At 37.3% G+C, this 25332-nt stretch overlaps 1 protein-coding gene across 6 annotated transcripts in view; it reads left to right on the top strand.

Moving 5' to 3' along the window:
• Positions 1-25332, top strand: part of ITGB6 (integrin subunit beta 6) — a 144099-nt gene that overhangs the window by 79670 nt on the left and 39097 nt on the right. For all 6 annotated transcript variants that reach the window (XM_077153982.1, XM_077153978.1, XM_077153981.1 and 3 more), the window contains 3 exons: positions 9748-9913; positions 11232-11393; positions 14443-14538. In XM_077153982.1, the coding sequence (XP_077010097.1) occupies positions 9748-9913; positions 11232-11393; positions 14443-14538 (424 nt within the window). The remainder of the gene's footprint in view (positions 1-9747; positions 9914-11231; positions 11394-14442; positions 14539-25332) is intronic.

The following is a 25332-nucleotide window of genomic DNA, read 5'->3' as shown; positions in this document are numbered from 1 at the left end:
CTAATTGTAAAGTAATCATGTTAAAACACTGAATGAAGCTGCATCCAAGCTATAGGTTTTTGTTTTGTTTTGTTCTTACTATTATTACTTTTATTTTTTTTCTCTATAATAACATTCTATATCTTTTTCGGTTATATTGCTAGTTCTTCTAAACCGATGTAAATGTACTAAGAAACGATGATCATGCATCTATGTGATGATGTTAAGAATTACTGATTGCATATGTAGAATGGTATGATTTCTAAAAAAAAAAAAATGAACAGCACAATACTACCTAATTGTAATGTAATTAAGTTAAAACATTGAATGAAGCTGCAGCTGAGCTATAGTTTTTTTTTTCTTATATATTTTTGTATTTTTTATTTTTATTTTTATTTTTTCTCTATATTATCATTTTATTTCTTTTTCTGTTGTCTTGCTATTTCTTTTTCTAAATCGATGCATATGTACTAAGAAATGATGATCATACATCTATGTGATGATATTAAGAATTACTGATTGCATATGTAGAATGGAATGATTTCTAAATGTTGTGTTAGATAATTTTTTTAATTAATAAAAAAAAATAATATACAACTTGAGATTGTATAATTATAAAGGTCAAAAGGCAAACTTGATGTGCATGAGATATAAATGCTACTGAAAGGCACATTTGTAGATTTAGTACAAAGGATATCTAAGAATGTCGAGGCTTCTTGAAGTTGAAAGGAATTAACCATTAGCTGATCAATGGTAATAATATAGATTTGGGTCATGATAACTCTCAATAGGATGGCTGGGAGGAAATAGCTGTTAAATAAATAAATGGACTAATACATTTATCAGATGAAAAGTAAGAAGAAACTAGATGGATACTAGATGAATATTCAAGGAAATTGTTGCAAATTGATCAGTTCTCCATATTGCCACCTGCATTATCTTTCTAAAACACATTCATCTTTGTAAATCCCCAAATTAAATATTTTCATTGGTTAAAAAAAAAAAAAAAGAAAGACTTATCTTTCCCCATTGAATCGTCCTGATGCCCTCATTAAAAACCAACCATCTGGGCGGGCCACGGTGGCTGAGCAGGTAAGAATGCTTGCCTGCCATGCCCGAGGACCTGGGTTCGATTCCCAGTGCCTGCCCATGTAAAAAAAAAAAAAAAACCAACCACCCCCAGATATGTAGTCTATTCTAATTCTAAGTCTATTCTGTTCTACTGAATATGCCCATGTAACCCCACTGCCTCACTTTCTTGATTACTTTAGCTTTATAAAAAGCCTTGACATCCTCCAATAATGTTCTTTCCTTTTGGTTATCCTAGATCCTTTGCCTTTACATAAATACAAAGAATCAGCTTGTCAATCTTAGAATCAGCTTGTCAACTTTAGAATAAGCTTGTCAATTTCTTTAAAAAAATGCTGACATTTTATTGGAATTGCATGGAAGCTACAGGTCAATTTTGGGCAAATGTACACTTCAAAATATTGTATCTTCTAATTATTAGAAGTGGTATATATCTCCACTTATTTAGATCTTATTTACTTTCTCTCAGTAACACTGTCATTTTCAAGGTACAGAACCTGCACATCTTTGATTTATTCCTAGGGATTTTATGTTTTTTTATGCTATTATAAACGGCTATTTTTTAAATTTCACTTTCCAATTTTTTGTTGAGAACATATAGAAATACAATTGATTTTGCCTATTGATTTTGTATCCTCCAACATTACTAAATTTTCGTATTGGTTCTAGTTTGTTTGTAGATTTCTTAGGATTTTCTATGTACTTAATCATGTCATCTGTGAATATACAATTTCCTCCTCTCCGATATCTATGCCTCTTTTTCCTTTCGCTCGCTTTACTGTACTGGATAGGACTCCAGTACAATTTTAAATAGAACTGGTGAGAGAGGACGACACTGTCTTGCTTGTGATTGTAAGGGGAGGCTTCAACATCTCACCGTTAGGATGATGATAGCAAAAGGTATTTTGGATTCCCTTTATCAGATTGAGGAAATTCCCTTCTATTCCTAGTTTGGTAGAATTTCATTTTAAATGTAAATGGGTATTGAATTTTATTGCCCCAATTTAAGGAGTTTTGACAGAAATTTTAACCAACACCCAATACATTCATCTCAAATTGACCAGGACTTAGTTGCATGGCCACAGTTAGCTGCAAGGGAAACACATTTCTGCTTCCAATAAAAACCTAATTCTTTTACTAGGGAAGAAGGAAAGAATGTATATTGGGTGGCTTCTAGCAGTTTCTGAAATACTGAATAAACAGATTTTTGGAACCAGATATAATAGTTTGTACCCTCAAAGGTGCTATATAATTCTATAATTATATAATCATAATTCATAAAGTTATGAATAGTGTTATCAATTGTTTGACTCACCTAGAAGGGGAAATAAACTTGGTGCTAACAATCTTCTAACTGTTTAATTAGGAGCATTTCTTCTGCTTCTGGCCAATTTTTTTAAAAAAGAGAGTATTGCACCTGTCTAAAATTTGTTTTTAGTCTTTCTCTTGCAAGAGCTTCAACAGAGAGTCTGCTATGACTACTCCATCTAGGATTTCGAAGAGCAACCCTACCTCTAGGGGGTGTATAAACTCATCCTTCCTGTCACAGGCCAGATGAGGTGTAGCAACATAAAGAACAATAATGACCATGAGAAATAATGGGAATGGAATATTACCGGGAAAAAAAATAAAATTAACAAGCTTGGATGGTTCAGCCAAGCTGACAGTCTAGTGTCTTGAATTAACAATTGGCCACAGGTCATGCCTTTAATCAGACTTCTCAAAAAAGAAAGCAGTTTGGCTCTTTATTTAGATCTTGCTGTGTTTCATGATACATTTATTTATTCACTCATTCATAAAAATTTATCAAGCATCATGGGGATATCCGGAAGAAAAAAGACCTGCGTCCAGTCCCCAAGGAGTGAAAATTCTGTAGGAGTGTGGCACAGTGGTTAGGGGTACACAGACTTTGGAGTCAGCCCTGGATTTAGGGCCTGATCCCTTCACCTGTAATGTAGCCGTAAGTGAATAATGTCACTTCTCAGAGCTTTAGTTTCTTCGTCTGTGAGTTTGGAATAAAGGTACTGATCACACAGAGTGTTTGTACAGATTGAATAAGAATGAATGGACACACTCGACACTGGCCTGATCATGTTAAGCTCTCAATAAATAGTGGCTGGGTTTGTTTCCTAGCAAACAAACCACCCCCCCACCCCAATATTTTAAAATAAATGAATAGTAGCTATTACCAGCGACAGCAGAGTATGGTCACGGGGAAGCCAGAGCAGTGTAAGCTGCAGCCTTGAAACAGTTGAGTTTTGTCTATTTTCTGAAGATATTACAAAAGATGTTTTATTCTTCTTGGCAAAATGTACTATTAGTTAAAGTTATAATTAACAAGTTCTTTTGTTACTGCAATATTATATTTTTCCCTTTCCCATCACATCCTTAATTCTCTTACTTTCTCTCGCTGTCCACACATATACACAGCAAGGGCTCAAACAGCAAATGCAAAAAATCAGTCCTGTGATCAATCCACACCTTATGGTTATAATTGGGAGGCAATTAGAGTAAAGGAAAGAGTGTGGGATTTTTCAGACCTGGATTTAAGTCATAACCCTGGACCAATGACTTATTCTCTCTCTAAGCTATCAATAGAGATAAGACTCAGCTCATAGGGTAGTCATGAGACTTAAACAAGCTCAGAGCACAACAGGTATTCAAAGTAATTTTCTTCTTCTCAGGAACACTGATTAAGTTCTCTCACTATTTTAGTCTAGTGATCCTTGAAATCCTTGGTCTTAGGAACTCTTAATCTTAAAAATAAATAAGACTCCAAAGAGCTTTAGTTTATGTATATTGTATCTGTCAATATTAACCATTTAGAAAATAAAACTGAGTAAAGTTTAAAATAACTTTTATTGATTCATTTAACAATTGCAATAAAAAATCCATTATATATTACTATAATAGCATGTTTTATGAAAATTAACTGTATTTTCCAAAACCAAAAAAAAAACTAGCAAGAAGTACTTCACTGTTTTGCATTTTTACAAATCTCTAAAATGTCTGCTAATAGAAGAAAGCATCTTTCTGTTTCTGCATTTACCCTGTTGCAATATGTTGTTTTGGCTGAATGCCATGAAGAAAATCAAACCTTGCATAGATATGAAATTGGAAAAGGGAGGAGAATTCAGTAGGTTTTTTGGGATGCCTATGGGCATTCTTTTATCATATTCTACCAAGACTAGACAAGTGATGAAGGTTAGTTACAATATGGAATATGAAATCATATTAATGAACTTTTCATATTCTGATACATTAAAATCCATTGGGCTGTCTTGCACCTTTAATGACTCTTTTACCCATGCTTGATTTTGTTATATAACGCATTGGTCATTTGGAAAATATTGGTTCACTGAGTTATACAGATCTCCCAATTTTCCTGATATAGTATTACACATCACGTTTGTTAATATCACTATCAATCTCATAAGAAAATTCTTTAAGTATTGGGAAGCTGTTAATCTCATGGGTGGCATATAAAAGTTTTCCACAATTCTAATTTTCTCTTGTGACCTCAAATTTTATCATTGACAACAAATACTGAAAGTCATTTTCCTTGAAGTGACAAGGCTCTCTTTGTTCGTTTTTAAGAAATTGTCCACCAGATACTCAAGTTGGAATAATAGTTTGGCTGTCAATCATTCTTTCAAGTAAAAATGGTATTCTGTTAAAAAAAAAAAGTGTGGGTGGACAGTTGAATTCACTTGCACAGATGCTTTTCCTGGTACTGTGGTATGCAACAGAAAAGCTTTATGCATATTTCCCACATTGTCACATAGAGAATTATAAAATAAATACGTGATCAAAGATTCAGACTTAATAAAATTAATGGCTTTTATTGCTTCACCAAGAACAATCTTTTTATTACTGTGAATGCTTGATGGTGAAGAATACAAGGACTAACTAGTCCAGCTTGGTGCCACTGTCTTGACACATGCTAAATTATCTGCAGTTTTACTCACCCTTCCTTTGCACCTTCTGTGAAAATATCAACACAGGGAAAAGGGCAAATATCATCTTAATTTTACTGTGAAGGTAGTTTGACCTTAAAATAAGGTCTCAGGCACCCCCCATGGATCTGTGTGCCACACTTTAAAAAGCAAGTATTTAATCTAATCACTAATGCTTTTTGGAGTGGCTTTCCCTTTATCTTCCTCAGATTGAGAGTCACTGAAAATTTATTTCACCATGTAATGATGTCAAGGTTCTTTACATTTTTAAAAGAAGTTTACCTTATACTATTTGTTTAAGATACAGCAATGAAAAACATGTTCTCTCCACTTTGATATATGCAGGTGAGTTGCAGTGTACTTTTAAAAATATTTATTAGCACGAAGTTTACATTTTCTACCTCTGTTAAACATTTTAAGGACTTTTTTAAAGACAGCATTCCATATATACTGCGCTGTTTCTTTATTTCTTCTTCTTTCTTTCTAATGCTATTATAATGACCTATGTTACTAAATATTTTCCTTATTGCAGGAAAATATGAAGTTACAACTATTTTAACAACATATGGAAATCTTTACCACCTAAAATGGATATCTTAGTTAGCTTATCCAGAGGCAAATGAAAAAACTCAAGTAACCATCATAAAACCTGTTTAGTACATTGATTCTTATTGCAAAGGTAATACAAGTCCATATGAAAATACAGATCACAAAAAAAAAAAAGAAGAAAATGGAAATAATTTTTAACCTGACTCAGAAAAACTGATGCTCACATTTTGGTATACATTGTTGTGGTCTTATTTTATGAATAGTTATATAAATGTTAGCAAAAATGTAAGTAATCCTTCTTGATGTTATACTTCATGATTTATCCTGTATTTTAAATGCAAACCTATTATTGTCAAGGGAATAGAAAATCAAGTAATTTGGTGACAAGGACCTATACTCTTCGACTGCTATTGCTAAAAAAGTAACAAATATGAGCAATTAGAATGAATGCTACATTATTGTCATTTTTAAGAAAATTTTATAATACCCCAATAAGAAAATCAACAAAGGATATAAGCTGACAATTGACAAAAGAAGAAAATTTCAATAAACATATGGAAAGTGCCTGTTAGTAGTAGTAATAAAATGTAAATTAAAAATAAAATTAAAATGACATTTTAAATTAATGAACTAATACAATTTTTTTAAATAATGCAGCCTCTTAAACTAATAATAGAAATGGCAATGGGTATAAACTTTTTGGGAAGGGATTTGCTAATATGCATCAAAAGTTAACCCAGGGTGCATGGGTAGTAGAATGCTCACCTTCCATGCAGGAGACCTGGGTTTGATTCTCAGACCATGCACCCCCCAAAAATAAGGTAACCCAGCAATTCCCCATCAAGTAATTAATCCTAAGGAAAGATAGAGAAGAATTTATAAGACATATGTAGGTGAATCACTACATTACTGAATTACAAAAAGATGTTAGAAATGCATTTCCAGCCATAAAAGAATGAACAGATAAACTATGATACATTTTAGAGCCATTAAAATTTGCTTTTATTTTCTTCCTTACACTTTTATGTAAAACCAAAATTTTCTTCAATGAGCATGCATTCTTATTTTAATTAGTAAAAAAAAGGTATGATTCCAGAGATATCATTAGCCAAAGCCATTGTCTGTTTTCAGGTCTGCGTTAGATTCTCTATGGAGTTACTAACGTAAGAAATGACAGTAACATTTTTAAGCACTTGTGAAAATCTCATTGTGCTAAGTGGTTTGCATACATTATTTCATTCTGTTCTCACTACAACCTGCTAGGTAGATACTATCTGTGATCAGCACTCCAGAATTTCAATGAAACTTGATGCAAGATACTTAAAATAAGAGTGTAAGATTGTCTTCTGAGAGTTAAAAAGTTAAACATAGTGAATCAGTGAAATTTTACATATTTTACATAGTGAAATATGTAAAATTACCTGGAAGTAACAGACTCCTGGGCCCTGCAGATGGAGAGTCTTAACACAGCTGAAAGAATGACCAGGTCTGGTGGGTTAGGGGAATGCAGAAATGAGAAGTCACGGAAATAGATGTGGGACATATCCACCCAAAAGTCTTAGCCAAGTCACTTAAGTGTTTCCAGCCAGGGGTCCCCAAACTATTGTTAGTGGAGGAAACCTTGGTGAAATATGTAACACACACTAGAGATGGGGAGGGGCTGGGGACCAGGGGTGGCCTAGAGCTTCCATTCTTGGAACATCTTGGGCTGTGCTCTTCAGACTGAGAATGCATCAGATTATGACTGGCTGTTCTAGTTTGCTAGCTGCTGGAATGCAATATACCAGAAATGGAATAGCTTTTAAAAAGGGGAATTTAATAAGTGCTAGTTTATAGTTCTAAGGCCGAGAAAATGTCCCAATTAAATAAGTCTGTAGAAATGTCCAATCAAAGGCATCCAGGGAAAGATACCTTGGTTCTAGAAGGCCAATAAAGTTCTGGGCTTCTTTCTAAAGTGGAAGGGCACATGGCAAACACAGAGTTTCTCTCTCATCTGGAAAGGCACATGGTGAACACAGTCAGGGTTCCCTTCTCTTTTGGAAGGGCACATGGAGAACACCACGTCAAGTGCTAGCTTTCTCTCCTGGCTTCCTGTTTCATGAAGCTCCCTGGGAAGCATGTTCCTTCTTCATCTCCAAAGGTCGCTGGCTGGTGGACTCTGCTTCTCGTCATTATGTCATTCTGCTCTGCTCTCTCCGAATTTCTCATTCTCCAAAATGTTTCCTCTTTTGTAGGACTCCAGAAACTTATCAAGACCACCCAAATGGGTGGAGACATGTTGTCACCTAATCCAGTTTAACAACCACTGATTAAATCACGTCTCCAGGGAGATGATCTAATTATAGTTTCAAACATACAGTATTGAATAGGCATTATTCTGCCTTTGCGAAATGGGATTTAGATGAAAACATGGCTTCTCTAGGGTACATGCATCCTTTCAAACCGGCACACTGGCCTTTCTTATAAGACTACTGATGTGAAGAAAATGGACTTCTCTTGTAGAAACCAGTATTCTGGTCCTGGTGAGATCTTCATTTTTCAATATAAATGAATCTATAATCATTCTGAGTGTGTGTATATCCCTCAGGACTTGGTGTACGTAAACCTGACCCAGAAAGATACACTGTTCTTCTTGTGCTAACAAGACAGGCCATGGAATCTGCAAAGCTGAGACCCAGGCCTACGTGTGCTCTTAGAAGAGAGTCATCCCGCCCTCCCAGGCAGCACCCCTCAATCCCACTGGAGCCTACTCCTTTTTGTCTCTTTGTGTATCTATACCAATGGTTTTCAAACTTTAGTGTGCATCAGAATCACTTGGAAGGGCCTATTGCAGCACTGGGCCCCATCCCCAGCATTTCTCATGTAATAGGTCTGACTTAGGGTCTGATTTTTGCATTGTTAATGAGTTCCCATGTGTGATGGCTTGAATTATGTATCCCAAATTTAGATATGTTCTTGGTCTTAATTTGCATTCCTGTAGGTATGAACCCATTGTAAATAGGATCTCTTGAAGATGTTATTTTTAGTTGAGGTATGGCCCAACTAAATGAGGTTGGGTCTTGATCTGGATTACTGGAGTTCTTCATAAGTAAAAGAAATTTGGATATGGTGAGGGAAAATTAGGGAAAGAGCTGTGAGCAAGAAGCCAGAAGTCAACAGAGCTGGAAGAGAAAGGAGAAGACATACCTTGTGATGGAAAAGCCAAGGAACCCAAGGATTGTTGGCCAGCTAGACCACTACAGACCCCAGAAAGAAGTAAGCCTTCTAACCTCCGAATAAATTCCCATTGTGTAAGCCAACCATCATGCAGTATTTGTCATAACAGCTTTGGAAAATTAGGACACCATGTGATGTTCATGCTGCTGGTCTGGAGACCACACTTTGAGAATCTTTGCTCTGTACTGTCATCTCTGTTTTAAAAATGAAGATTACAAAGCTCAGAAGTGTTAAGTCACTTGCCCAAGGTCTCATTTACAGCTAGTAACTGACTTTCAGAATTATGCGTAACTAAATTCATGATCAGCTTTTTCTATTCTACAATAATACTTTTGGTACAGACCTCATCCTCATGTGGCATTTTCTGTATATGTAAAATGTTCATAAGTCGTGGTTTTATTTCCAGGCTAGCCCACAACAATCTATTTAATCCACAGTAGAGTTGGGCTCTAGAATTCTGATTTGGAGCATCTTAGCAGGCTAGGTTGGAACTATAGGATGGAACAGAGGAAAAGGAAGACAGGCTTCTCTCTCAGTCTTGCTACAGGGCAACTCATACTTGATGAAGCTTGAGAAATGAGAACACTAAGAAATTGCTGAAATCATGTAGACTTACTGATGGATTTCGGTTGGGAAGCAATAGAAGGTAGTGGCTGCCCACACACACACACACACACACACACACGAGTGAGGAGTCTTATTACCAGATTAATTGTTAATTTGAATCAGTGCATGATATACCATAAACCCTAAACAAGCTTAGCTAATGTGCTCGGTTTGGAAGGGGTGGGGTGGGAGGTGATAACAACCTTAACAGTGGGAATCATGGCTAAGTTACAGGTTTAGGCAGTTTAGAAAAGTCTATCTTCATTTAAGGAAATGTTTTTAAGCTAGCAAACCCATTAATTATGTGTTGTTTCATGTTTCTTCAAGAATATTTTATATCTTACTCTTGCAGTAGTATTCCATACATCTGCTTACCTACCTTTGGATTCAAGCACATTTTGCCGTTGACAAAGGATACTGAAAGATTCAATGAAATTGTGAAGAATCAGAAAATTTCTGCAAATATTGACACACCCGAAGGAGGATTTGATGCAATTATGCAAGCTGCTGTGTGTAAGGTATGCAGGGGGGAGAAGTGTTTCACTCTATTAACATAAAAGTTATCAGTTATTAACAAATTTCAGCTATTTTATCTTTACTGTATTCACCAAATAGCTATATGTCTTATCTGCAGAAAGTTGTTGTCAATATATAACCTGCTTGCAGTGGAAAGTGTATAGTGTTTTGCAGTAAATGGCCTGATGCTAATGTGTAAATGGCAAAAAAAAAAAACCACAAAAAACAAATATTTCTGTAAAATGTTTAATTCAATCTTATTGAAATGAAGATTGTTCTCATGATGAATATTTGAATGATCTGAGAAATTTGTAGTAGTTGGAAACAAGTTGAAATAACAGTCATGTATGATTAATTTTCAAAGATTGGGATCAGATTGACTAGTTTTTTATAACTAACCATGTTGTAAAAAAAAATCACAGGCAGAACTTTGGTGAAAAATGTAAAAACGTCACAAATCAATATATACATCTACATATGCTTAGATATCTATTGTTTCGAATCAACAAAATAAGCCTCGGAAGCACACTGCCTCTACAATAACGTTGGAACACACTGCTCTTCCTTGACAATTGGATATGGGATAATGTCCCCTGTTCTGATGATAGCCTTTCATGGATAATGTCAGGAAACAGGGCTGAAGCTTCTAGAAGGTGTTAGGGCAGAAGGAGTATGGGATAAAGGAAAGGAAAGCATGGGATGATGCAACCAAGATGAGTTTTTCCAACTAGTTCCTGGACTAATATTAATTAATGGGAGAGCTCTGCAAAGAAACAATGTTAATTAACAGTGCTTTGGGGCCATATTTTGATAAGCAATTTTTATCCTTGCGTTATTTTTTTTGGGTGATATCAGAAGAAAGAGGAATCTGAGGGTAAATGTTGGGTGACATTTTAATGAGACAGGCTCACTTTAAATCCATGTTGTATTGCCTTTTGACTCATTTTACTTCTGCTCAGATTTGGGATTATCTCTGACCTCCCCACAGACTCTTCCCTTCATTTCTCTGGTGAATCAAAAGCTGAATAGTAAAAATAATTAACTATGTAAAAGTAAAGATCAGCTGAATACTGACTGTGGTGGAACTATTTTTTTCTGAAACATAAATCATCTGAAAATGTTATCCAGGAAAAGTAAATGTCACAGAATTTCATGTTTTTAATATATTAATATTATCAACTCACAATAGATGAAAAGGCAAAAATAGATAAACTCGCACTATATATTTTTATATTGTGACCATGTCCAAGCATTATTGATGCATTCTCAATAAATGCTGCTTCTTTCTAATGTAACCCAAATATTTCTTTCTCACTGTAGGAAAAAATTGGCTGGCGAAATGACTCCCTCCACCTCCTGGTCTTTGTCAGCGATGCAGATTCTCATTTTGGAATGGACAGCAAGCTGGCAGGCATCGTCATCCCGAATGATGGGCTCTGTCACTTGGACAGCAAGAATGAATATTCCATGTCAACTGTCTTGGTGTGTAACCTGCATTCTGTACAGGGCTTTGAGTAAGGGAATGAAGCAACAATTGCTGTAATACAAAGCAGAATAACTCTTCCTCAGTGAAAGCAGTACATATTTTCTGATTTGAGATGCACAAATGTCCCCCCCTCAATCCTCCTTACCACTAGAGGTTCCCACAGGAGCATACATGGCTGGTGGGGTTATGGAAGAACTTTAGATCTGCTGTGGGATACATGAGCCCAGAAACGTGCCAACTGTTTAAAGATCCTGGGGCCCATGAAAAGTCATAGAAGCAGCTCATTTCTGTTTTCGGCCATGGTCCCAGATGAAAATAGTAATCACGCAGGGGTTGCTGTTGAATGATTGTCCCAGAGTCATACCCCCTGAATAATGCCATGCTTTCATGACCATAGGGCTCCATGGGAAACAATGATTCAGGGACCACTTGCTCAGTGTTTACTGACATTTGATTAATTTTCTGCCATTTAAAAAATTCTGGTGACATTCAAAGAAAAAAACATGCTTGACTTTTGTAAAACAAGCTAAAATTTTCAACACTCTTTCGACATATATGATCTCATCTGGTCATCAGTAGAGCCCTCTGTGTCTGAGTGTTTCCCCTGGCCGACCATGATGGGACCATGCCAGGCCTAGGCAATTCCCTCTGGCCGGCATGTCCTTCCCTCCAGGCTGTGAAACACTCTTCCTCATCCTTCAAAACCCAGCCCAATCATTCTTGCCCCCAGAGAGCCCTCTGTGACCTCCTGTAGGCTCAAAGCAATCAGCTCTCCCTTCTCTTTCATGTCTCTTGCTGGGCATTGCTGTATGGAAATGTGTTCGCTTATGCCCATTTCCTTTCCTCTGCTGTGTACTATTCAGGGAAAGGACTGGCTTATTATCTCTGTTTCCTGACAGCACAATGCTTCGAACATAGCGAGTGCTGACTAATGTATCAAATAGAATTTAATTATGACCTGGGAAGGTCATATTATTCCTATTTAACACTTGGATAAATATAGTACAGAGAACTTAAGTGACTTAAAATGACAGTGCTGTACAATTGTACATAGTATACTTAAAAGAAAAAAGAGAAGGAGGGAGGGAGAGAGACACCCAGATTCTAATATCAAATTGGAAAAACCAGTCTCTAAAGATGTAATATTTCATAAATTACTCACTACCGTTCTTTGAACTAAACTTCAACTAACATTTAATCAGTAGTATTCTCCAAACTTATATATCCTTTAATCATATACCCTTGCCTTTCCATATTACAAAATCAATGAAGGTCCCCACATTTTATCGTTTAGCCAATGATTAAGAAACTGAGAAATGGATTCTTTGTTCATCAACTTTTTCTGATAATTGTTCAAGTGCCCAATAACAGGTATGTCAAAAATAGCAGAATAATAGAAGCAGAAATGACATATCGCTTACTATGACCTTCTCATTTAATAAATGTTCAATCCATCCTTGTGGAATAAATTGCTACAGCCTCACAGAAGCAACCTGCCAGAGTCCGCTGGGTCCTTTGAAAACTTCCTATGTACTCAAGAATGGGCCAGCCTCTTGCGGCTACAAAATAATATGAAGCAGTCCCGGGCCTTGAGGCACTTACAGTTTTGGGGAAAATTAAGCCAATAGATCAGAAACAAATTAATCTGTTATGAAGGACTGTGTGGTACGGTCCTGGCCACGCAAGTGCAGCAATGAGACATGTGAGGAGACATGGAGATAAGGAAGGACCAAGGTTCTCGTGGAGAATGGTGGATGAAGTAACGGTTAAGGGTGAAGGATACTTTATGTTTGGGAAGTTGGAAAGCATGGGAGACTGAAAATATCAGACTCAGGAAGATTTATGCATCTGGAATTTCTATCATTAAAATCTCAAATATGATGGAAAGCATATATTTCACAGCCAGAGTTACAGCTGGGTAATTTACCTGAGTATCTTACCCCAATCTTAGATTTGTAACTAGTACCTAAAAAAGGCTTTAGACAAAAATACTCCCAAAGTGTTAAGAATATGTAAACACACCACAATAGCATACAGGAGGGTTTATTTATCAGTGTTCCCCCCTACCAGTTGCCTTCAGTCATAACTGATGTATTCTTTATTTAATTGTTGGCAGGCTACTCTCTCATTTGAATTTCCTGTTTGTACATTATCCATATTTAGATTTATATGACAGATAAAGTTACCCCATGTTTTCCACCCATGGAGAGAAAAGACCATCTTTCAAATTTGATAATTACAATCATCTATTTTTTTTTTAAATACTCATGTTAACTGGGAAAGGACTGTATCTATGGAACAGAAGTCACTCTGCTTTTGTTTTGTTTTTGCATGGGCAGGCTCCGGGAATTGAACCGGGGCCTCCTGCACAACAGGAGAGAATTCTGCCTGCTGAGCTACCATTGTACCGCCTGAAGGCAATCTATTTTCAATTATGCCCTATAAATATTGCAGGATCCTATGAAATCAAAAAGGCAGGAAAGCCAAATGCATACACTGGTCCAGGTCGGTCTCAGATCAGGTGGGTATAGGGACTGTAGTGTGTCTTTTCTCAGCAGCCGTCCCTGCCTCAACCCCCATCCACCTCATCCCTCTCCAGCAACAGTGTCAGAGCCATCCGGGTCAGCTCTTCACATCCAGCATGGTCTGACTGCCCCTCCCCCAGCTGCAACATTTTTTGAGGCAAGTGGCCCTCAAAAAGAGAAATGTTTCTCTACACTTGAAAATATGACACACCTTAAGTCTTTAATACATTTCAAGCCATCAGCTTAGAAGCAGACAGAGTATCATATACCACATCGAATGGAACTACTGACTCTTAGGAGCTAAAACCAAATTGTACTTAGAGGATTTAACAAACAATTATTAAATCAGTTGGTAGGTAAATAATTATGCGAATTGTGTTTTGTTTGCTTAGAGTGATAGAATAATGCCTATGAACATTGAAATGTCAAACTCAGTAAGATATCGTTGAGATAAATATTCCTTTCTTTATTTTAAATTCTTTCGTGAAAGTGATATTTAAAATCTATCTATTAATTTTAGGAATATCCAACAATTGGACAACTCATTGATAAACTGGTACAAAATAACGTGTTATTGATCTTTGCCGTAACCCAAGAACAAGTTCAATTATATGAGGTAAGCAAACATTATTTGGGGAATTCCTTCAGAGATATGTGTCATGAAACTTTAACATTAACTTTGAGTCTAACACATGGGAAGGCCGCTAGTTAATCATTAACACATACCAAATAGACTGGGCACTTGACAAAGTGGACTCAGTTAGTGCTTGGAATTTAAATTATAAACACAGAGGATTGGGAATTGCTATGGTAGGACAAGGAAAGAAAAAAGAATTACAGAGATGAAAAACAAGTTATGAGTGCCAATAAACAGGACCACGCATCTAAAAGAAAAATCGTCTAGCTCCCCTTGAAACTTCCTGATGTAGTAGTTAACAGAGGGCAGAAAAAATCTTGACAGTGGGAGGAGAACTGCTGGTTGTAAATTCTTTGCTGTTTGCAAATTAGGTACATAGAAAATATGCAAGTAGAGACACAACTCAGTCAGTTAGAGGTGAAAAGGGAAAAAACTTGATAAATCAGGCCCAAAAAAAAGTCTCCCTGAAAGTAGCTAGATTTACATTTCAAGTTTTTGGATGGAAGGGCTAGCTAAGAAAAAGAGCTGTTTCATTTGATGAAACAATTTTTGTAAATCATTGTGTAAATTGTAAAATGCACACGCAAACATTAGAGATTCTATGTTTTTTTTCCAACTAAGAAAAAAACACAATGCATTAAAAATGCCATGAACTGGGACACTAGGAAATGTTCTTCTAAACTGCAGTTTCTCCAATAAAGAATCTTTAACATGAGCTCTAGAGAATGTATAGAAAACGGGTTTACATGAAATAGTCTGTACTTTCTATGCAGAGGCTTCAAATTCTCTTAGACTCAGTCTGAGCTCCCATTCCTTTTGAAAGGACCTTTTAACTCACTTGGTGACTTTACAGCTCAGGATACTCTGAGATCATTTCACAGAAGGCTTCGATTAAATGCCACTCAATACTAAGGTTGGTGCAGCCCTTGAACTTGCATCAGGTTCTTAAAAAGGATCCCGGAGGAGATCCTATCTTGCATTTCTAATAAGAAGAAGGTATTATACTCCGAGGTGAGATTGCCTTCTGCTGAAAATCAAGTCTCCTGCGATCAAACTACATGCTCAAGTCCTTTGTCCTATGTGGCAACCACGTGGTTTCACCTGATCTGGGCATTTTTTTAAAAGCACTTTAGTGTGTGATATTTGTTTCCAGTGGTTTTTAAGTAGTAGAGTTGCAGAAAAGATTTAAAAAAAAATAATAACCCCAATACAATAGTGAGTCTATTTTGCTTTTGATGCTTAAGGCTAGAATGAGTGGCCCGGGGTCGGGGTGGGGGTTACACCCCTGTCTCCATGCCAGGCTCCTGTTTAGAAGGGGATTGGAAGTTGCATAGAACTTTTCTTAAAATAGCAGTCTGGGAAACATAATTGATGATCATAAACGTAGACTCATAATTCACCTTGGTTATAGTCTTTAAGACTCACAACTCATTTATAGGCCTCCTCAAAACTGCTATTAAAAAGACAGAGGAAGAAGAAAAATAACTACGTGGCAAACATAGTCTGCCAGATTTAGGCTGGTTGCATCCACCATTCCCCTGTTGCAAAGGAAATGACCATTTCCAAGGAAAACAGCAGATTAGAGCCTGCCTCTAATGTAACAGCAGGACATTTATTTTGCCTGCCTACTAATCTCATTATGAGGCAAATTTATGTTCTGTCATGATCTTTGGTCTTTTGCATCCAGGCTCCACGGAATTCAAAGGGACATTTTCAAGGAGACATGCAATGGGCCAGGCCAGCAGCCCACTCTGATCCTTTCATTATTTTATTTTTATTTTGATGGGCTTGTCATTCCATCTGCATCAGTGGGGCAGGCAGCAGCTTGGTCTAGAGATAATGACAGCAGCATTGCCCTTCCCTGAAGGCTGCACACAGCATGAAAATGCTGCTCTCTCGTTTTATTGATAATGAAGACTGAAAATAGGCCAATAATGGCTTGTGCTGCCTTTCAGTTTAAATCTCTTAGAAGGAGCCCTCTGTGTACAGGAGTCCTATGCAACTGGATATTTGGATAGCTGTGATATAAGGAATATAACTACCAAGAATCACTAAAAAGTAAAACCAGTGATAAGAGAAATAAACCAACTAAGTGTTTATGGTTAATGGAAATTACTGAGGAAAATTTGCACCAGAGTTATATAGTAGGCCCATCTATGATCTGCCCTCACAGCAGCCAGCAGTGAGTTAGGGCCAGCAGAGGCCCTGTCTTACAGTTAATAAGATTTATGCTGCCCACTCATGGAATGTAGTAAAAATGGTTTTTCAGTAATTTTGGTGAGCTGCTTTGGACTGCTTAGCGTGTAGGATTACTGTACATTGTTGCCACAGAGATGAACAAAAAATGGAAAGGGTAGAGTAGGCAGTTTTGTTTTCAGTTCAGTATGACTGCAGTGTGCAGCCCAGACTCCAGCAAGCAGATGATTTTGAACAAACTTATTATTATAAATAGTTTCATGTTTGTCCAATTACAAGGTTTAAAAGATAATGACAGATAATAGGCTGAGCAGTGGACAGTTTATTAGTGCTAAATACCATTTTGAATCAGTATTCAATTACCCAAGTAAAAAAAAAATTATATCTCCTCAGTTGTTTTTTAGATGGTTACTGTTCATTTGTGTTAAGATAGTATCAGACTTCTAAACCCCAACTGTCTAATTTCTCAGGTCTATTCTTTCCAGGAAGATATTGAGATTAAAAAACAATTTTATCAGCATTCTTTACTATACCACCAAATTATATTATAAATCACCTGGGTTTACTTCTGAGACTTTAATATATACTGTATCTTTTCAAAATGTCTACATCTGGCTGGAAAAGATGACTTTTGTGAAGTTAATGACAATTACTATCATATGACCTAATATGCATGACACATTGCTGAAACAGAGTTCTTTGAAGGTAGGCAAGAAATACACCGGCAATAGAGACTTCCAATGTTATTCTTTGGTAGTTCAGAATGACCACTAATTTATATCCATATTGTTATTAGGACAGAGTGATCTATCTAAAGCATGGGAATGGGAGGCACAAGTCGGCTTTCATATCACTAAAGGACTCTTTCCTCTGCAGATGCAAAGCCTTAGATTATCTATTCTTTGAGGAGAATGGTAGGTCTTGCTCATCTCTCTAGCCCACAGTTCTCAGTGGATATTTGTAGAATGAATTTTTTAAAAATCTACAATGCCAGTACCTCGTGTCTTCTTAAATTGGGTCAAACTTTCTGAATAAGGACTAGGAGTTTTGTATGACAAATAGTTGTCAAGGTTGAGGTAAGTGGAAGGTACCTGACCCATCCCTAGGGTCTTTCTGCAGCTCCAGCTATACCACCTCCACCGTTTCCACCTTGGACGTAGACGGCAGCAGACAGGAAAGAAACACTCTGCCAATGGTCTTAGGACCAAACTATTGAGAAGCTCCAGAACCTTCTTAATAAGGCATTTAAAGGAAATCCCTGAGCAATTACCCAGCTGATGGCCATTAGGTCCAAAAAACATGCTTAAAGAACAGCCATAGATATGCAAGGAGCCTGATGTTTTCATGTGGGTGGTGAAAATTATCTACCCACGTACTTCTACTGAAAATTACCAGTTTTTAGGAGTCAACCCAGTTTTTACTTTGGCCCTCCTTTCTTCTTGCCCATCTTTTAAGTTTTTCACTGCAAAAAGGAAAGAAAGGAGGTGAGTAAGGAGACAAAATATTAAATGGCCCCTTTTGCTACTTGTTAGCTTATTCTATTATGGTTTTGCTTTATAATGTTCACTGTTGGAAAAGATCAAAACCATGTTGCTCCAGTGAAGATCCCTTTCTCTCTCAGACCTCAGTTTTTACAAAAGGAGAGGGCTGGACCAGATGACCTACAGCTTTAACAGTTAGTGACTGCCTCAGCATCTTCTTGGAGTGGGGAAAGTACTATGAATTCCAACAACCTCCATATAGATAACAAAGTATAGTTAGCTATAATATCATTTAACTTTAGGACATGATCTAAAAAGTTGTTCTTTATTGTATCAATCCTATCCTGTAATGGGGTTGGGGTAGTTTGAAGCTGCATTTGTCCCAGAAAAACATGTTCTTAAATTTAACCAATTCCTGTGGGTGTGAACCCATTGTAAGTAGGACTTGTTGATGAGACTACTTCAGTTAAGATGTGACCTACTTCATTCAGGATGGGTCTTGTCCTCCTACTGGAGTCTTTTATAAATAGAATGAATAGAGAGAAGGAAAGGGAGGAAAATGAGGAGAGGAAAGGAGAACCATAGAAGCAAGAGGCTGACAATAATGAAACCTAGAAGAGAAGGAAGAGGACAGCCATGTGCCTTGCCATGTGGCAGAGGAGCCAAGGATTGCTAGCAAATGGTCTTTAGGAAGAAAGCATCACCTTGATGATGTCTTGATTTGGTCACTTTCACAGTCTCAAGCTGTAAATTAATAAATTCCCATTATTTAAAGCCAACCCATTTCATAGTATCTGCTGTGGGTAGTAAATAGGAAACTAAAACAGATTTTGATACTGGCAGTGAGGAGCTGCTACTGCAAATACTAAACATGTGAAAACGGCTTTGGAATTGGGTAATGGTAAAGGATAGAAGAATTGTGAAAGACTTCAGAGAAAAGGCCTAGATTGCTTTGAAGAGACTATTGGTCAAAATATGGATATCTGAGTTACTTCTGATGAGGTTTTAGACAGAGATGATGAATGTGTCATTGCAAACTGAGAGAAAGGCAAACCTTGTTTTAAAGTGGCGGAGAACTTGGAAAAATTGAACTTTGATGTGAGTTGGAAGGTAGAAATTAAAAGCAATGAGCTTGTAGCTGAGGAAATTTCGAAACTATGTATGGAAAGTACTGCATGGTCTCTTCTTGCAGCTTGTCATAAAATGCAAGAGGGGAAAAGAAAAAGCTGAGAACTGAACTCCTGAACACAAAGAAACCAAAAATTGATGGTATGAGAAATTCTGTGCTTCTGGATAGTGAGTCCCTAGAGAATACTACTCCACATGAGGGTTTAACTGAACTTGGATCAGTCAGCCATTTCAGCATAAGTCAGAATTGGAGGAGTAGAAATCCAGAAAGATTTGTAGACTTTTCTTTTGTCTAATGTAACAAAACTGACACATTTTTTGCAAGACCTAAATAAACAGAACTACCGTAACCTGGATTAAAAGGGATAAATTGAAAGAAAAATCACTTCAAAGGCAAAACCATGGAGCTGAGTCTGGACCAAAGACATTGTCACAGGCCAAGAAAGCAAGTCCACCCATTTGTGTGGAAAGGGTGAGTGTGCTCTGGCACGTGGAGAGGATTGGCCTTTCACCCTGTTCAGGAACAGTATTGCTTCCCCAGTCTTCAGAGAGGGTGGAGCATATTCTCTGGGGATTGTGGAGAGTCTGGCTATCACCCCTGTGTTCTAAGAGAGCTGATCCTGTGCCCCAGGGATTGTGGAGAGCATGGCCCCTGCAAGCACTTGGAAGGAGTGGGGCTGCCACTCCTTTAGGCCTAGAGGACAAAACACTGTTCCATAGGTGTCTCTCAGACCTTGAAATCTAATGGTGTATGCCCTACAGGTTTTCAGAATTCTTTGGGACCCACAACTCCTGTTTTCCTTCCAATTTCTCCCTTTTGGGAAGGAAATGTATATCCTATGCCTGCCTCTTCACTGTCTATTGGAAGTAGATAACTTGTTCTCTAGGTTTCATATGGTCCATCCTCAAGAGGGTATCATGTCCCAGTGTAGACCACATCTATTCTGATGAGACTTTGTACTTAGTATTGTTACTGAAATGATTTAAGGCTTTGGGGGTATTGTAATGGAATGAATGCATTTTCATATGGAAGGAATATATCTTTTGGGGGTTCAAGGGGTAGAGTGTGGTGGCTTGAAGCTATCTGTACCCTGGAAAGACATGTTCTTAAATTTAACCCATTCCTGTGGGTTTTGATGAGGCTACTTAAGTTAAGGTGTGATTCATTCAGAATTGATCTTAGTCCTCTTACTTGAATTCTTCGTAAATGGAATGGATACAGAGAGAGAGAGAGAGAGAGAGAGAGAGAGAGAGAGAAAGACTTGAAAGCAAGAAGCTGAAACCAACAAAATCTGAAAAGAACAGAGAGACCAGCAGATGCCACCATTTGCCTTGCCATTTGGCAAAAGAGCCAAGGATTGCCTGCAGCTGGTCTTCAGTAAGAAAGCATTGCCTTGATGATGATTGTTGTGGACATTCTCAGGGCCTCAAACCTTAAATTAATAAATTCCCATTGTTGAAAGCCAACCCATTTCATAGTATCTGCTTTGAACAGCCTAGGAAACTAAAACAGGAGTATTCCAAATTCATACTTGTAGGTAAAAAATAAAATCCTTCATGACTAAAAAGACAACTTCTATATTGTGAGAAATTTCTGTGGAGTTAATGGTAGTTCTTAATTCAAATGTAATGGAAAAGGATTTTGATTTATCCTTACTTTATGATATCTTGGAACAAAGACTGGAGAGAACCAGCTGTCCACACTTTCCTCATTAATGAAGACACCCCCTCAAAGAAGGAGGATTTGAAAATAAAACTCATGCCTTCAGATTATCAGGGCAGTCATTTGGAACATTTTCCAGGCTAGTAAGTTCAAACCATGAAAAGTCATCAGTAGTTACCCCTTAGATTACACGTAATATTTTTCTTCTAAAGGACTCAAACCCTTATATCCAAAAAATAAATATAGAGAACAAAGTAATATCTTAAAGAGATGTACTGTTAGGCCAACCCATATAGAAATGTGAAATGGGGTGTCATGAATGCAGTGCCTAAATGTTTCAATATTCACAGAACATCCAGAATAACTGGTATATCATTGGAACCGAAGTGTTTTTGACTACATAGTCATTCATTCATCAAACATTTCATGAGTTACCTATCATTAACCAGGCCATGGTTTGGAACTACAGAAGAGAATGAGGTAGGGTCCCTGTCTCAAGAATCCTCACAGAGCATTAATAGACTTTCCCCTTTTCTGCTGGGCTCCCATGTTGGTGGTGGGAGACTAACTGGGACAACATTTTCGAAAGCAACTCTGATTACCCTGCAGAGTTGAAGATGCATCCCCTTGTGATCAGGGGACTTCCCTTAGAGAACATATGTGTAAGTATGTGCATGGTTGCAACATTTGTAGTACTGTGCAATTGGAAGTGACCCAGTAAACCAATGATTTGCCTAAAGAACAAAACAAGGGCATTTCAGAGGTTATATGCTAGAAAGAGACTCCATGGCAGAGGTTTGCTGAGGGGCCAGAGTTTTCACATTTGTCACCATCTTTATTAGAAGGGAGGGCAAATCAATTGGCAATCATAAAACTATGCTAATAGTATCAGAGTGTTAGAACAAGTCCTTTACTTTATAGCAATGGACACTGAAGACCAGAGATATTATACAACTATGTCTATGATTATAACAGGCAATGTTATTAGGTGCATTAGGTGGTAGCCTGGAGTTAAGTGCTTTTTCTTATTTTGATCTCCATTTTATGGCTAAAGAATCACAAATAAGAAAGTATGTTGTATTTAAGAGCCAGGATTTGATCCTAGACAGTCCGTGTATACAGCCCTAGCCACTGAGTTGAGTAGTATTGGTCTGCAGCAGTGAATGAGCATACCATTTCCTAACGACTAGACCACCAGAGAAGCATCCTCTTAAATAAATTATCAACTTTAAATGTCACTGATCAGTGAAAGGATAGAGCCCAAGAGTGGAGCAGAGTTGCCTGACTGAGGAACCAATAGGTCAATTCCCTAGAAATACCAAGAGTCCTTCAAGGCCAGTAAACACTCGATCCAGGCTCCATTACTGTTGATGTTAATTTAGATGAATAGAGCAATTTAAAGATGTGTAGGTTTGATAAAAGAGAGAGATCTGGATTTTGCCCTGTGGGTTTTTAAACTCTGAGTGGTAAAAACAGTCCACAAAGCTAGAGAGCATTAGGCCAATGGCCAGTCCATCTAAAACAGCTACTGTCCATGGTAATATGGTTCTGACGAAGAGGTGAAAGTTGGGGTGAGGCGGGAAAGGGGAGACATGGTCTGACAAAAGCTGTATATTTATTCTGATGAAGTATTTCAAGCGTACAGAAAAATAGAGTGATATAATGAACACCCTCTACCTACTGCCCCGCTTTCACAAATCTTAACATCTTGTTACCATCTTTTTAAAGAAATAAAACTTCCCAGATATAGTAACTTCTGTGTATCTGCCCAACTCTGGTCCTACTCCCCTCTTTTCCTTCCACAGAGGCAACCAGTATCCAGAATTTAGTGTTTATCATTCCCAGGTTTATATGTATATCCATAAATAGTTGTGTAGTTTTAGGTTACAAGCTTAGTTTCATGCTGTATATATTATTTCTACAACTTGATTTTTGACTCAATGTTATGTTTTTGAGGCTTTTATGGAGATACATGTAATTCTCATTTATTCCATTCCACTGCTGTACATATTCCATTAAGCGCATCTCCTGCAATATATTCATTCTACAACTGATGGGCACTGGGTCACTTCCAATTGTACAGTATTACAAATGTTGCAACCATGCACATACTTGCACATATATTCTCTAAGGGAAGTCCCCTGATCACAACGGGATGCATCTTTAACTCTGCAAGGTCATCAGAGTTGCTTTCCAAAGTATTGTTCCAGCTAGTCTCCCACCAACAATATGGGAGCCCTGCAGAAAAGGGGAAAATCTTTAAATTACTCTTTTTCTGATTATAAAATCAATACACCTTATTTACACACATATGAGAGACAGAGAGATAGAGAGATACAGAAAAGCACACAGAAGAAATAAAGATCACCCATAAAAACCAACCACTTAGATGTAACTACTATTGTTGGCATTTTAGAATATGTCCTCCTTGTCTTTTTTCTTTGCATCTATTTACATATTTTAACATAATAGGCAACATACTGTACATACTAAATTGTGCTCAATATTTTCAAATGGGTTTGTATATATGCAGTCATATAAAGGCATAAGAACTAAATTGTATTTAGCTATACATTGAGCAATCACTTCCATTGATAATAACAGATGAAATATGCATCCTATAAAACCTTGAATCTTTGGTTGCTATAATTGCAGGTGTCCACTTTTGAATTAAAGCCCCAAATCTCCACAATTACTCTATTTTTACCTACTTGGTTACTTTTTTACACATTCACATGATAACTTTTCTTGGTTACATTTTTACACATTCCTGTGATCATTTTAATGGAACTGATCAATTATTTCTAGTACCAGGTTTTTCATTCCTAAAACTGCCCCTAGGTGAAGGTTGTGACATCTGTGACCAAACTTGGTTTCTTTAAAGTCTCTGCTCTATACCGAAAAGTGCTAAAAGTTGTATAATTACCCTTCTCTCAGTTTTCTCAGAGCCCTACAGGATTCAGGGACTCCTGTTTAATTCAGCTCCCCATCTATGCCCTGAAGCCTTTTCCATGGTTCAGTCAGCTGGGGCTGGCCCAAATGACAGCCTCTGCTTAACGGAAAATCACGCTGGCTGGAAGCACCTTGAAGGAGTCTACCTGCAGCCAACTATTCTCCACATGGCGTAGCCTTTTAGCAGTTACATATGGGGTCAAGGCACAAGAGGACAAGTTAAGTTGATAGTCTCCTGGACATAAGGAGAGTTTGGGAGTATTAAACTTTTAACATTTTCTGTTTAATAATCTGAAAGAGTCCAAAATACACTATTGAGGGGCTAGTATTTGTTAGAACATAGTTCAATATTTTGTTGCTCCTGCAGGATTGAATGAATGGTCAGAAAGTAAAGGAAAATTCTGGAAATTATTTGTTGAGCTCTTTAAGGCCTGAATGGTTTGGGCACATTTTATTTATTAATTCAGACTGTCATATTTTTTCTATAAGGTTGCCAGATCTAGCATATAACAAATACAAGATGTCCAGTTAATATTTGAGACACACGTATACTAAAAAAAATTGGTTGTTTCTTTGAAGTTCAAATCCTATATTTTATCTGGCAGCCCTATCTGTAAAGGGCCAGATAATTTAAGTTCTGTGGGCCATGAGGTCTCTGTCATAACTATTTAACTCCTCTGTTGTAGCATAAAAACAGCCAGGAACAATATGTAAATGAATGAGCCTGAATATTTACAAAAACAAGTGACAGACCAATTATGGCCTGCAGGCCATATATCGTCATTCCTTCCTTCCTTTGTACATTCAACAAATATTTACGTGCTTTCCATGCACCAAGAGCTGGACTAGGCACTTGGAATACAGTGAAGAATAAAAGTGTAAAACCTGTTTTTTGTCCTCATGTGGCTCACAGTCTTGTATGGAAAAACAGGTAAGAAATAATTAATGAATGAATAACCATATAATTAGAACTTTTAGTAGTGCTATCAAGGAAATAGAAAGGAATAGTGTTCAGCAATGGGAAATAACAGAGGAGGAAAGAAGGAGACCCTACTTGAACAGGAGCTTCAGGAAAGGCCCCTTTTAGGAGGTGATAACAAAGCAATAACCTAAAGCTTAAGGTCTTTTTAAACATGTGCAAAGGTCCTGAGGTTGAAAAGGACAGTGTTTGAGAAACGGAAAAAAGGCTATTCTGCTTGGAGTGAACTATGGATGAGGTTAGAAGGGGATGCAGTGGGAAAGAGAAGCTGAAACCCCCTTGGGAAGGAGATGCAGTGTTATTCCATGGGAAGCAGGCATTGAAAACAGCACTGTTTTTTTCTGACCAGAAGGCAGATATTACAGGTGTGTGAG

This window comes from Tamandua tetradactyla, chromosome 3, assembly GCF_023851605.1.
Source record: "Tamandua tetradactyla isolate mTamTet1 chromosome 3, mTamTet1.pri, whole genome shotgun sequence".
NCBI lineage: Eukaryota > Metazoa > Chordata > Mammalia > Pilosa > Myrmecophagidae > Tamandua > Tamandua tetradactyla.
The sequence above is the reverse complement of the archived record's forward strand: the minus strand, read 5'-3'. Positions and strand labels throughout refer to the sequence as shown.